The sequence below is a fragment of the Camelina sativa genome, chromosome 14, assembly GCF_000633955.1.
Source record: "Camelina sativa cultivar DH55 chromosome 14, Cs, whole genome shotgun sequence".
Classification (NCBI taxonomy): Eukaryota; Viridiplantae; Streptophyta; class Magnoliopsida; order Brassicales; family Brassicaceae; genus Camelina; species Camelina sativa.
This window is the reverse complement of record NC_025698.1, coordinates 1,821,557-1,832,991: the sequence shown is the minus strand read 5'-3', so window position 1 is coordinate 1,832,991 and position 11,435 is coordinate 1,821,557. Positions and strand designations below refer to the sequence as shown.

The window sequence follows — 11,435 nt, the reverse complement described above, 5'->3', positions numbered from 1 at the left end:
AAGTACCACCACGTGCTTTCTATTTCAGATTGATATTGGATCCCAAGTTGTTGGGCGGAAAGATATGTCAAAGAGTCTGTTTGATATCTGGAAAGAGGTACTTCAAGCTCAGTCAAATTATCAAAGCAATCATAGTTTACAGATCTCTTCATTTTATATCCAAGCTTGCTTCTTCCCTTCAGATATTCACCACGAGAAAAATGAAACGAGAACGATCTAATGACGCTTCTGGCAGTGAGGCAAAAAAATTTGACTTCTTACACAATCTCGTATCTAGTCGGTATGTACAAGACAATGACTTTTCTCTTTCATATTTCATAACTTTTCTGCTTTGTCTTTTTCTCCTTCATGCTTATCTATTAACTGAACGTGCAGGGGTGATTATGATTTGATATTCGATGGTATACATGAAAACATTTTGCAGCTCCACTACCATGATCCGGTGATGGACAAGACGGTAAGGCTAATAATGATTTCCAGTGCCTATGACCATTTTATGTTCTGTAAATAACGTTATGTATAATCCTTTTAAATTTAAAGATTAGCTGTTTGGACGGTCTTGGAACTTCTGATTTGCTGCATCGATACGTCATGCGCACCCAGCATATGCCTCTCTACGGTAAAACCTTTGAATCTCTAAAAGATTACTGAGTCCTGTAAATAACACTGTTTTTCCTTTACCTTGTGATGCAGTTTACTTTCCTAGCCTTGTGATACCTATTCACCGTCGTGTGGCCCAGATTCAAAAACCAATTATTGAGTGGCCTAAGTCATACCACAGGTGATTTTGGTGTCATCTCTTATTGATTACGAAAGCATTTCAAGCATCCCTGCTTACGACTACTTCTCAATATCAAATGTATCAGATGTCGAACACTTTTAGTGGAAAAGCAGGAGTCTCTGCGGGCTTGGCACCACAAGATACCTCCCTATATTGGGAGGCATTTGTCAATCAAGTCTTTCGTAGAAGACTCTGTTTCCCCGCTATTGCATATTCTTTCTCCCCCAACTCTTAGACCGGTATGTCTTCATCTAATGGCTGTTGTGTTTTCTTTGTATTCTTTGTTCTCTTCGTGGTTTACTGTGCTACATTTCATCAAAAATTGCTCCTCTTCTAAGGATAACATCTTGCTATGATCCTCAGGTGGCATCACATTTGATATCAGATAGGCAAAAGGATCAACTGGCGGGTTTGGTCATGCTTATGTGTTCTTATTCTTTGACTTATAAGAATGTGAAATCTGATCCTGCTATGAGTAACCTCAGGGAGGCAGCTGCTTCAGATGCTTCACTTCTTGCTTTAGATCCACATCTATTTGATTTCATTAGTTTCAAGGTTTTGTTTCTGTTTCTTTTCCCCTAGCATCTGTCCACCAAATTCTACTTTTGGGGATAATACTCATCGCCTTTCCAACATTTGACAGGGTCACCAATTTAAACATCATATACTCACCTTGGCGATGAAACAAGTGTTGGTACATGAAGTAAGTCGCATCTTCTTCCACGGAACTTGTATAGATTTGTGGCTTTAGTTGCATGAAGATCTTGATTTTCATATAAATGTTAAAAAAATTCAGGTTGAGAAGCAAAAGATATTGCAAGCAAGTGGAGGAAGTTTGGGGATCTTGAACAAACCTGAAATTAAGAAGATAAATCAAGACTTAGCGAGGAAAACGAATGCTGCACCAAATGAAAGTCAACGAAATCCAGTTACCTCTAAACCTTCGTCGGTCCCAGTTGGGATTGCCACAACTTCAAAACCGAAAACGAGTGATGTGAAAAAGGCATCTCGCACCGCCCATAATTTCTTCGACAGGTAATTGAAGGATTGATTTCAGCTTGAACTTCATAATATCCCAGGCTTTTATCGCCCAAAGTGGTGGATGAATAGAGTCTCATCTGAGTCATTTTCAACCAAACGGTTCAGTGTTATAAATCATGAACATAAACTAATCGCATATTTGTCTGGTAAGAACAGGTTTAGGAAGTCCAGGAAAGATTATGAAGATCCAGAGGATGTACAAAAGCGAGCAACTGCAAAAAGAGATTCACGACCTCTTCTCTTCAAGTTTAACGAGGTATGTCACACTTGCAGCCAAACAAAAACTCCTCAAAAGGATGATTTAAAGATAGCTATATAAAAACATTAAGACATTCAAACTTTAAGCCAGATTCGAATGTTGACACTGATGTGTATGCTTTATACGTACAGGGTTTCACAAATGCTGTGAAGAGACCCGTTAGAATGCGGGAGTTTCTACAATGATCCTGCAATGAAGTCAGTCTTAGATTAGTGCATAGCTACAAACTAAGCTTTGAACTTTGCATATGCTAAGAAAATCTAAGTAACAAAGAAAATGAAATTGTGTAAATATGCTTGATGTGGAACATCCCACTGCATTTTTTCCTTCTGAAAATCTTATATGATATATCTTACAAAGTAGAACTTGTACTTCATGTATTAACCACTTCCATTCCATCCAAGTTTGACGACTTATATCACCTTTGAGGGAAAAACTTCTAGTGATTAGTAGCTGCTTACTACGTCAGCGTTGTCTTTATCTTTCAATGCATTTAATATGTACCATCTTGAGAAATAAAAATTATTTTGGACGAACAAAAAGACTTTTGGGGTGAGAGAGCCTCGAACTCACGATCTCAGGATCACTCAGTAGCTATGAGACGTACGCGCTAGCCAACTGCGCCACCACCCCTCGTTGAACTTAGTTTCACAATACTTATAAAGGACGCTTGCATTTTACATTTTAGCCGACAGAGTTATTTATCATATAGTTCTAGCATTGTGTACATAGACCAACCAATTACATTTTGTACTAAAGTGTAACAAAAGTGGGTTACAAAGTAAGAACAAAAAGTTGTTCCTCAAGTATTGTACTATTGTTGCCATGATTTATTTATCTATAACGCATCTATTTGTAGCAGTGTGTTCGAATTTGGAGACATTCCTAGCGAGAGTCCTTGCCATGATTTATTTATCTACTCACGTTGGGAAGCTCATCCACACTGCCTCCTCTCTCAAACACCGCAGCTGCTCCCATTCCCGAACCTGCGCGGTTTCCCAATCCCAGTGAGAGTGAGTGTGTGGAACGAATGAGAGTGAGAGTGAAATTATAGCATACCTATGCACATTGACACTACTCCAAAACGGCAGTCTTTACCACGGCGTTTCATCTCGTGCAGCAGCGTTGCAACGCATCTGGCGCCTGATTAAGTGTAATAGCATTTGTTAGTAGCTGAGGGATTCATTTATGAAATTAATGATGATATGTAAACAAGTAGAGCATACCTGTAGCGCCCAAGGGATGTCCAATGGCTATAGCTCCTCCATTGACATTGATATTTTCCGGGTTTAGCCCCAACTTGTTCCGACAATAAACATACTGAGATGCAAACGCCTAAACAAACAACGGTATGTAAGGACTATAACAAGGAAACTAGCATGTGCAGTAGTGAAATGCATGGAAATACTCAAAGAAGAGTTGTTCTATTATCTTATACCTCGTTAATCTCAAACAAGTCGATGTCATCGAGTTCTAAACCAGCAGCCTTGACTGCAGCAGGAATAGCCAAAGCTGGCCCAACCCCCATGATTGCTGGGTCCACACCAACTGCAGCAAAAGTCCTGTAATGTGTCCAAGAGTGCTTTTACTTAATGAAGCAAAGAGAGGTCAATATAGAGTGTCAAACCAACCTGAATACACCAAGAATGGGAAGGCCTTTCTGCATTGCGACATTTCTCCTCATAAGGAGAACAGCTCCTGCACCATCACTTAATTGGCTAGAATTTCCTGTTTGACACAGAGGAAGCAACGGATTTGAAAAAAAAAAGAAAAGAAGATGGATCAAACAAACAATTTTCTCTGCAAAGGAACAATTAGTTTGGGAAAAAGTACCAGCAGTTGTGGTTCCGTCTTTCTTAAACACTGGTTTCAGCTTCGTAAGTCCGGAAAGGGTTGTGTTAGGTCGAATCCCATCATCCACAGAGACTGTTATGGCTTTCTCATCACCTGTCTTTGGGTCAACAATCTGAAATGTAAAAAAAAAATTCATTAACTTGGGGAAAAGAGCATTTGATGCATCCTGAAGAATCAAACTTTTTTACAGTTGTTGCAAAGGTGGAAAACAGCATGTACCTTGGTTTTTACGGGGATTATTTCATCCTTAAATTTACCGGAAGCTGTAGCAGAAGCAGCCTTTCTGTGAGAATCAACCTACATACATTTGACTCGATAAACAAAGGATGGAGGGTAAAATCAAATGCAAGCATTAGAACTGAGAAAGTTTATTGGAGTTACAGCAGCTTGATCCTGCTCCTCCCTTGAAACATTAAACCGGTGTGCTACATTTTCTGAAGTAATACCCATTGGAAGAAGGCAACTATGTGCTTGTTCAAACTTCTCCACCTACAACAACAGAATACGTTCTATATATGAGGGCTTAAAATTCAACAGAGCCAATCAATCACTTCAGGTTTCAGAAAGGAGAGAAAGAGAGAGAGACAAAAAGAGCACGGTACCTTTGGGTTGACTGATCCTTTCCATCCCCTTGGATTGGTTGTCATGGACTCCAGTCCAGCTCCAATACCTGTACCCAACGTATTGTCAGCTCAATTATTCACATACCATCAAAAAAGATATATAATTCATGTAACCAAAGGTATAGTTACTCTCTTACCAATGTCATAAAAACCTGCTTTTATGGCAGCAGCAACATCAGCAACAGCTTGAAGCCCAGATGAACACTGTCTGTTCACGGTTCTGATGGGAACAGTTTCTTCAAACGGGACATAAGAGCATGCATTAGCATACAACAAACCAAATATCAAAGATTCCGGATTATATATGTATTACCATAGTGAAAAAAAGAAAATCTTACGAGGGAAGCCAGCATAGAAGGCAGCCATCCTGCATTCACTAGCTCTCTGAGATCCAGGCCCCAAAACAGTACCCACTACGATGTCACCAACTTCAGTTGGGTTTACATTTGTTTTCTCTATCAACGCCTACCAAGAAGAAGCTTCTGACTAGTACACATAAGTGCAAAAGAGGAAACCTAAAAACCAGGAAAGAGGAATCGAATCAACATACTCGCAAAACAGAAGCAAGCAAGTCGTCAGGATATGTATCCTTGAAGCTGCCACGTTTTGCCTTGCAAAGTGCAGTCCTTTGTGCCCTGTATCAACAGAAGAAATCATAGAAGAAAGGGGGTTCAACAAGGTTTCATATAAGGTCATGCTTGCACAACAATACCAAATAATGAGAAAAGAAGAGAGAAGAAACTTAACGCGACAATGACAACATCATCTCCATATAGAGAGGTCCTCTCATATGAAGCCAAGCAAGCTGAAGGCTTGTGAGGAAACAACACAACAAGACAGTGATTTTAGTAAAAAATCAAACACAATTCCAGAACCAAAAGAACAATAATAATTCGGGGAAAGAAAAAAAGAATCGAGCAAGAAGCAACCAAAATCCCAAAATTAGCCTTGAGAGTTATGGTTTCAATAGCAGAATTTCAAATCTCTATGCAAGTAATTGAGAGCAATTTATTAGCGATGGGAAATCAAAGCTATATAAGAAGAGGAAGAAGAGCTTACAGAGAGAGAGGCGTCGGAAGGTTGAAGATGCTGAAGCAGTACCCTTTGTCTCTCCATCGGTTTTTCCATTTTCTTTTGTTGTTGTCCAACTCCAAATCAAGAACCGTTATAAAAACAAAACAGAGTTAAACCCTTGTGTCCTTAAGTCGGCGGCTATAAAAACATAGTCTTTGATCGAACAAGAGTCTCTCTAATTCTCATTCTCTTGCTAAAAGCCCTAGGATAGATCACCAAACTATATTTGTCTGTCTAGTTTTCTCGATCAATCCGTCCGTCAAAACTATTGCAGATCATCATCTGATGTGAAGCAGCAGCAGCACCATTTAACTCTCTCCATCGCTTTTTCCATTATTTTTTTTTTTTTTAATTTGTCCAAAGCAAAACCGTTATTAAAAAAGGAAATAAAAGACTAAACCGGTTCAGACCGGTTTAAACTGGATTAATATGGGTTTCAGGATTTGTATGGATTAATTCATAAACGACGTCGTATGCCTCTAGGGTTTTAGGTTTGTGTTACATACATATTTAGGATTCCTTCGTCTCTCTGTCTTCCTCAGGAAACACTGTCGACCGTCATTTCTTCGACGGCTCGATTCTCCTCTACAAATTAAACCCTAGAACCAACAACAACGCCGTCTTGGTCTCCCCTTCTTCGCCACTTCTCTTCATCTGTTCTTGACGTAAGTCTCTCTCCCCTTTCTCTATTCCCTTTCGATTTTACTCACCTTTTGCTGTTGATGTTTCTTCTTTGGTTTTTATTTTTGTTCTCTGTGATGTTTATTAAGAATTTTGCTACTTTTGTGTTTATTCTTAATCATATGGATGATGATGATTTGTTGCTTCGTTAATTCGATGCTTTGTTTTGTTTTCGATGTCTAAAATCTTATTTGTTGATTAGTATCTCGCAATCGTTAAGTTTATGCTTTATGATTAAGCAAGCTGTAACAGTTTTGTTTGTTGGGAACTCATATGTTCATGTTTTTTAATTAACGACGGATTTGTATGGATTTGTGCACAGATTCGAATAAGCGAAGATGGTGCAGTACAATTTCAAGAAGATCACTGTTGTTCCCAATGGCAAGGAGTTCATTGACATCATCCTTTCTAGGACTCAGCGTCAGACTCCTACTGTTGTCCACAAGGGTTACAAGATTAACCGTCTCCGTCAGTTCTACATGAGGAAGGTCAAGTACACTCAGACCAACTTCCATGAGAAGCTCTCCGCTATCATTGATGAGTTTCCTCGCCTTGATCAAATCCATCCTTTCTACGGTGATCTTCTCCATGTTCTTTACAATAAAGACCATTACAAGCTTGCTTTAGGCCAGGTCAATACTGCCAGGAACTTGGTTAGCAAGATCGCCAAGGATTATGTCAAGCTACTCAAGTATGGTGATTCTCTTTACCGGTGCAAGTGTCTTAAAGTGGCTGCTCTTGGTCGTATGTGCACTGTTTTGAAGAGAATCACTCCTAGTTTGGCTTATCTGGAGCAGATCAGGCAGCACATGGCTAGGCTTCCTTCCATTGACCCTAACACCCGTACTGTCTTGATTTGTGGATACCCTAATGTTGGCAAGAGTTCTTTCATGAACAAGGTTACCCGAGCTGATGTTGATGTCCAACCATATGCTTTCACCACCAAATCCCTCTTTGTTGGTCATACTGATTACAAGTACCTCAGGTACCAAGTCATTGATACCCCTGGTATTTTGGACAGGCCTTTCGAAGACCGTAACATCATTGAGATGTGCAGTATCACCGCCTTGGCCCATCTCCGTGCTGCTGTTTTGTTCTTTCTGGACATCTCAGGTTCATGTGGTTACACTATTGCTCAGCAGTCTGCTCTTTTCCACAGCATCAAGTCCCTCTTTATGAACAAACCGTTGGTCATTGTCTGCAACAAGACTGATCTGATGCCCATGGAAAACATATCTGAAGAAGACCGGAAGCTGATTGAAGAGATGAAAGCTGAAGCTATGAAGACTGCAATGGGAGCAAGTGAAGAAGCTGTGCTTTTGAAGATGAGTACTCTGACAGACGAAGGTGTGATGTCTGTTAAGAATGCCGCATGTGAGAGGCTGTTAGATCAGAGGGTAGAGGCCAAGATGAAATCCAAAAAGATTAACGACCACCTGAACAGGTTCCATGTGGCGATGCCAAAGCCTCGTGATAGCATAGATAGACCCCCTTGCATACCTCAGGTGGTTCTTGAGGCTAAAGCTAAGGAAGCTGCTGAAATGGAGAAACGAAAGACAGAGAAAGATTTGGAAGAGGAAAACGGTGGAGCTGGAGTTTATTCTGCTAGTTTGAAGAAGCACTACATCTTGCATCATGATGAATGGAAGGAAGACATTATCCCTGAGATTCTCGATGGTCATAATGTGGCTGACTTCATTGATCCAGACATTCAGCAGAGGCTTGAGGAGTTGGAACGAGAAGAAGAATTGAGGCTGGCTGGAATTGAAGGAGAAGATATCGAGATGGATGTTGAGGAGCTTTCAGAGGAGCAGCAGCTGCTACTTGCTGCCATTAGAAAGAAGAGAGCTAAGATCATTCTAGATCACAGGCTCAAGAAGACTGTTGCACAGAACCGATCTACTGTTCCAAGAAAGTTTGACAAGGACAAGAAGTACACAACGAAAAGAATGGGTAGGGAGCTATCAGCTCTTGGACTTGATCCATCTTCTGCAGTGAACCGTGCAAGAAGCAAGTCTAGAGGGAGGAAGAGGGATCGATCAGATGATGAGGGTAACGACGCAATGGACGTGGATGATGAGCAACAGTCGAACAAGAAGCAGCGTGTGAGATCGAAGTCTAGATCTATGTCGATCTCAAGATCTCAGTCAAGGCCTCCTGCACATGAAGTTGTGCCTGGTGATGGATTTAAAGACTCTACTCAGAAGAAATCGGCCATTAAGATTAGCAATAAATCTCACAAAAAGAGAGACAAGAATGCTCGTCGTGGTGAAGCTGACAGAGTCATACCGACGCTTAGACCAAAACATTTGTTTTCAGGCAAGAGAGGGAAAGGAAAAACCGATAGGCGTTGATGAGACTAAACAAGGTACGTTACCATTCTGTGCCCACCTTATTATTGTATCAGATGATACATTTGCTTGCAATGTCAAGATTATTAATTTTAATTCCTTGCAGAGAAAACTGATGCTGGATCTATTGAAGAAGTTCTCTCAGGTTTTGGAATTTGCGTTATCTTTAGTTTACTTACTATGTTATGCATCTATTGTGGCTTTTCGCACAGTTATGGATTATTATAGCTTTCCAGTGTAATCGTTTAAACAACAAACCTTATGATGGTTTTTTTTTGGAGTTAAGATGTTTGAGAAATTTTATTTTGAAAGTTTGGTGTGAAGGTTCCAGATTCTGCTGAACCAAAACTCAGTTACTAAACATTTATTTTGTGGTTTTTGTTTTTAATAAAGAACTCTGAAACCTAAACCGATAAGAAGTTAATTTCTTTAGATGGAGGAAACATATTCCTTACAGAAAAATGACAATTCTGTTTTTACACAATAGAATTAGAACCTCAACTTTCTTGGTATACAACTTTTACCTAAACCGGTAAATTCCCCCAATACTAATTTACAAACTCTGCACATCTCTCACAAATCTATATTTCCCCCATCTTCTTGTCACTTTCTTTCAGCCAATATAAATTTTAAAACCAACCCAAAAATGAAGACTCATGTACAGTAGTAGTATCTCACAACTTACGTTTGATTGGAGAGGGCTTTTAGGTTCGTCGCTTGGCTTGTAAGGCAACAGTCATTGTGCGAAGCCGGTCAACAATCTCCGTGAACGATGGTCGCACGCCTGGATCGAATGACCAGCATTGCTCCATCAACTTCCTCCACTCTGCTTCACATCGTTCTGGCACAGGTGGTCTCAACGTATTGTTCACAATTCCACCTTTTTATTTTACAATACAAAACAAAATTAGATCAGAAACCAAACCTCAACCCAATCCAACTTCTTTTTGTTCAAAGACTGCATAACTTTTTAGGCTAGAAACATACCGATGATGGCACCGCAATGCATATTCGCGTATGGTTCTTCGCCTGTCAAGATTTCCCACAGCACGATACCAAATGAGAAAACATCTACCTGCAAAATATATGAACATTAAAACATGTAAGAAGGACTATAAAATTTGGAATGGTTTGATTTTGGACTCAGCAACATACTTTCTCTGAGACACGGTTACTGCTTCCATTTAGCAGCTCTGGTGCCATCCATGGAAGGGTTCCTCTTACTCCACCAGAGACAAGCGTGTTTCGTTTGATTCTTGATAATCCGAAATCTCCAACCTGTAAATGGAACAGTATGAAAGTGAGAAGGAAAAAAATACTATTTGGCTTGAGATGACAAGATTTTGAGGAAAAGTTGAACCTTGCAAATAGGTCGTTGTGGATCCCTCAAGTTTACAAGCAAGTTATCGCATTTAAGATCAAAATGAACAATATTTTTCATATGTAGGTACTCCATGCCAAATGCAGCATCAAGAGTTATCATCAGTTTTTTGCGCCTATCAAGTACTCTGTGTGCATATAGACTCCCATCAGTAATGCCATATCGCAAAAGGTCATACAGAGAGAGATTTGACAAATGATGTGTACGTACCTGTCTTTTCTCTGCAAGACATGTCTCAAAGATCCGTTCACCATATATTCAGTCACTGTTGCCATTGTTGCACCAGGTCCATCTGGTACAACTCCATAAAAGGCCACCACGTTAGGATGGTGGAGATTCGCCAATATCCGAGCTTCTCTCCAGAAATCTTTAGTCTGTTTCCAAAATACATCAGTAAATAAATTATCTTAAAAGTTGAAAGACTCGAGAGAAGAGTTAAACCTGTCGTGCTTGCTCAGATGACCCACCAGAGAAACAACTATTCTTTATCCTCTTGATAGCAACATCAGTTCCTCTCCACTTCCCATAGTATACCGTTCCAAATGTACCAGATCCTAGCTCGTGTAAGTCTTCAAGATCAGTGTTTTTGATTATCTGTAAGCCATAGATTCCAGCTTCAATTTCAACCATCGCAGCTTCACTAAACGAATCAGAGGTGTTTATGCTTTTCTTATACTTTTCCTGTAATATAAAAAGAGACCAGAAAGATTAACCTTAAGCCGACACACATCAGGAAATCCAGAACTTATAATCTAATAGGACAAAATAATTTGTGTACCTCCATTGCAGATTCATGACCAGCATCTGTAATCTCTTTCTCCCCTGTGTAGGATTTGTGATCATCATCTGACTCACTATGTACATGAGGGACAATAGTAGCTGACAAGAGAGCATCTGAAGTTACTTCGTCAGTCACATCCTCAACTATCAACTGTGGACCAAGCACTTTGTTTTTGAAGAAATCATGTGAGTCTTGCGTATGCATAAAAGCAGCTTCTCTACTTCCCACCTTCCTAAGAGGAAATCCACTGTAGTGAATACTCTCTTCTCTTGAAAGAGAATTCTCTGTTTCTATATCATCACATTTTGTCTCCAAATCCTGCATATAGTTTTGAGGAAATCAGACTTAGACCAAAAAGATTGCTAACTTTAAGCAAGGATTAATGTGAATTATGCTTACACGTCTCAGATATTCCACCGGGAAATCTGTATTGGGTGAAGAGGAATCTACTTGATCGATTGATTTGGTTGTACTACATAATTGATCTGTAGCTGAAGTGTGGCTTCTGATGAGAATATCTAGTGATATGTCTTGCTGGAGACCATTAAATTTGTCTTTCGAACAGTCAAGATGATTTTCGTTGGTGTTAACTGATAAAGAGAAGACAGA

General features: G+C 39.8%; 4 protein-coding genes across 5 annotated transcripts in view; 2 read left to right on the top strand and 2 right to left on the bottom strand.

The window, feature by feature from the left end:
- The window catches only part of LOC104743146 (chromosome transmission fidelity protein 18 homolog), a 7,737-nt gene extending 5,229 nt beyond the window's left edge, over window positions 1-2,508 (top strand). Inside the window, exons 18-22 of the mRNA XM_019236327.1 lie at window positions 1,145-1,336; window positions 1,425-1,484; window positions 1,578-1,816; window positions 1,979-2,078; window positions 2,213-2,508. Coding sequence (XP_019091872.1) covers window positions 1,145-1,336; window positions 1,425-1,484; window positions 1,578-1,816; window positions 1,979-2,078; window positions 2,213-2,266 — 645 coding nt within the window. The 3' untranslated portion in view covers window positions 2,267-2,508. The remainder of the gene's footprint in view (window positions 1-1,144; window positions 1,337-1,424; window positions 1,485-1,577; window positions 1,817-1,978; window positions 2,079-2,212) is intronic.
- Window positions 2,813-5,957, bottom strand: LOC104738997 (3-ketoacyl-CoA thiolase 1, peroxisomal). The gene is made up of 14 exons (XM_010459229.2): window positions 5,618-5,957; window positions 5,306-5,370; window positions 5,109-5,193; window positions 4,897-5,023; window positions 4,696-4,794; window positions 4,538-4,605; window positions 4,317-4,424; window positions 4,155-4,232; window positions 3,915-4,047; window positions 3,713-3,809; window positions 3,520-3,643; window positions 3,308-3,416; window positions 3,141-3,224; window positions 2,813-3,067 (listed from the first exon to the last, which is right to left on the bottom strand). Exons 1-14 carry the CDS (start codon window positions 5,684-5,686, stop codon window positions 2,994-2,996), a joined length of 1,320 nt encoding a protein of 439 aa, XP_010457531.1. The 5' UTR covers window positions 5,687-5,957; the 3' UTR covers window positions 2,813-2,993.
- Window positions 6,134-8,975, top strand: LOC104738996 (nucleolar GTP-binding protein 1). Of its 2 annotated transcripts, XM_010459228.2 has the most exons (3): window positions 6,135-6,297; window positions 6,636-8,681; window positions 8,771-8,975. In XM_010459228.2, the coding sequence occupies exon 2, from the start codon at window positions 6,652-6,654 to the stop codon at window positions 8,665-8,667; it is 2,016 nt and encodes a 671-aa protein (XP_010457530.1). In that variant the 5' UTR covers window positions 6,135-6,297; window positions 6,636-6,651; the 3' UTR covers window positions 8,668-8,681; window positions 8,771-8,975. The 2 variants fall into 2 exon arrangements, with proteins under 2 accessions (XP_019091687.1, XP_010457530.1); XM_019236142.1 differs by lacking the exon at window positions 8,771-8,975 and having other exon boundaries at window positions 6,134-6,297.
- The window catches only part of LOC104743144, a 6,563-nt gene continuing 3,975 nt past the window's right edge, over window positions 8,848-11,435 (bottom strand). Inside the window, exons 4-11 of the mRNA XM_019235408.1 lie at window positions 11,226-11,430; window positions 10,824-11,144; window positions 10,487-10,726; window positions 10,256-10,419; window positions 10,025-10,172; window positions 9,820-9,942; window positions 9,652-9,739; window positions 8,848-9,544 (exon numbers count right to left, since the gene is read on the bottom strand). Coding sequence (XP_019090953.1) covers window positions 9,369-9,544; window positions 9,652-9,739; window positions 9,820-9,942; window positions 10,025-10,172; window positions 10,256-10,419; window positions 10,487-10,726; window positions 10,824-11,144; window positions 11,226-11,430 — 1,465 coding nt within the window. The 3' untranslated portion in view covers window positions 8,848-9,368. The remainder of the gene's footprint in view (window positions 9,545-9,651; window positions 9,740-9,819; window positions 9,943-10,024; window positions 10,173-10,255; window positions 10,420-10,486; window positions 10,727-10,823; window positions 11,145-11,225; window positions 11,431-11,435) is intronic.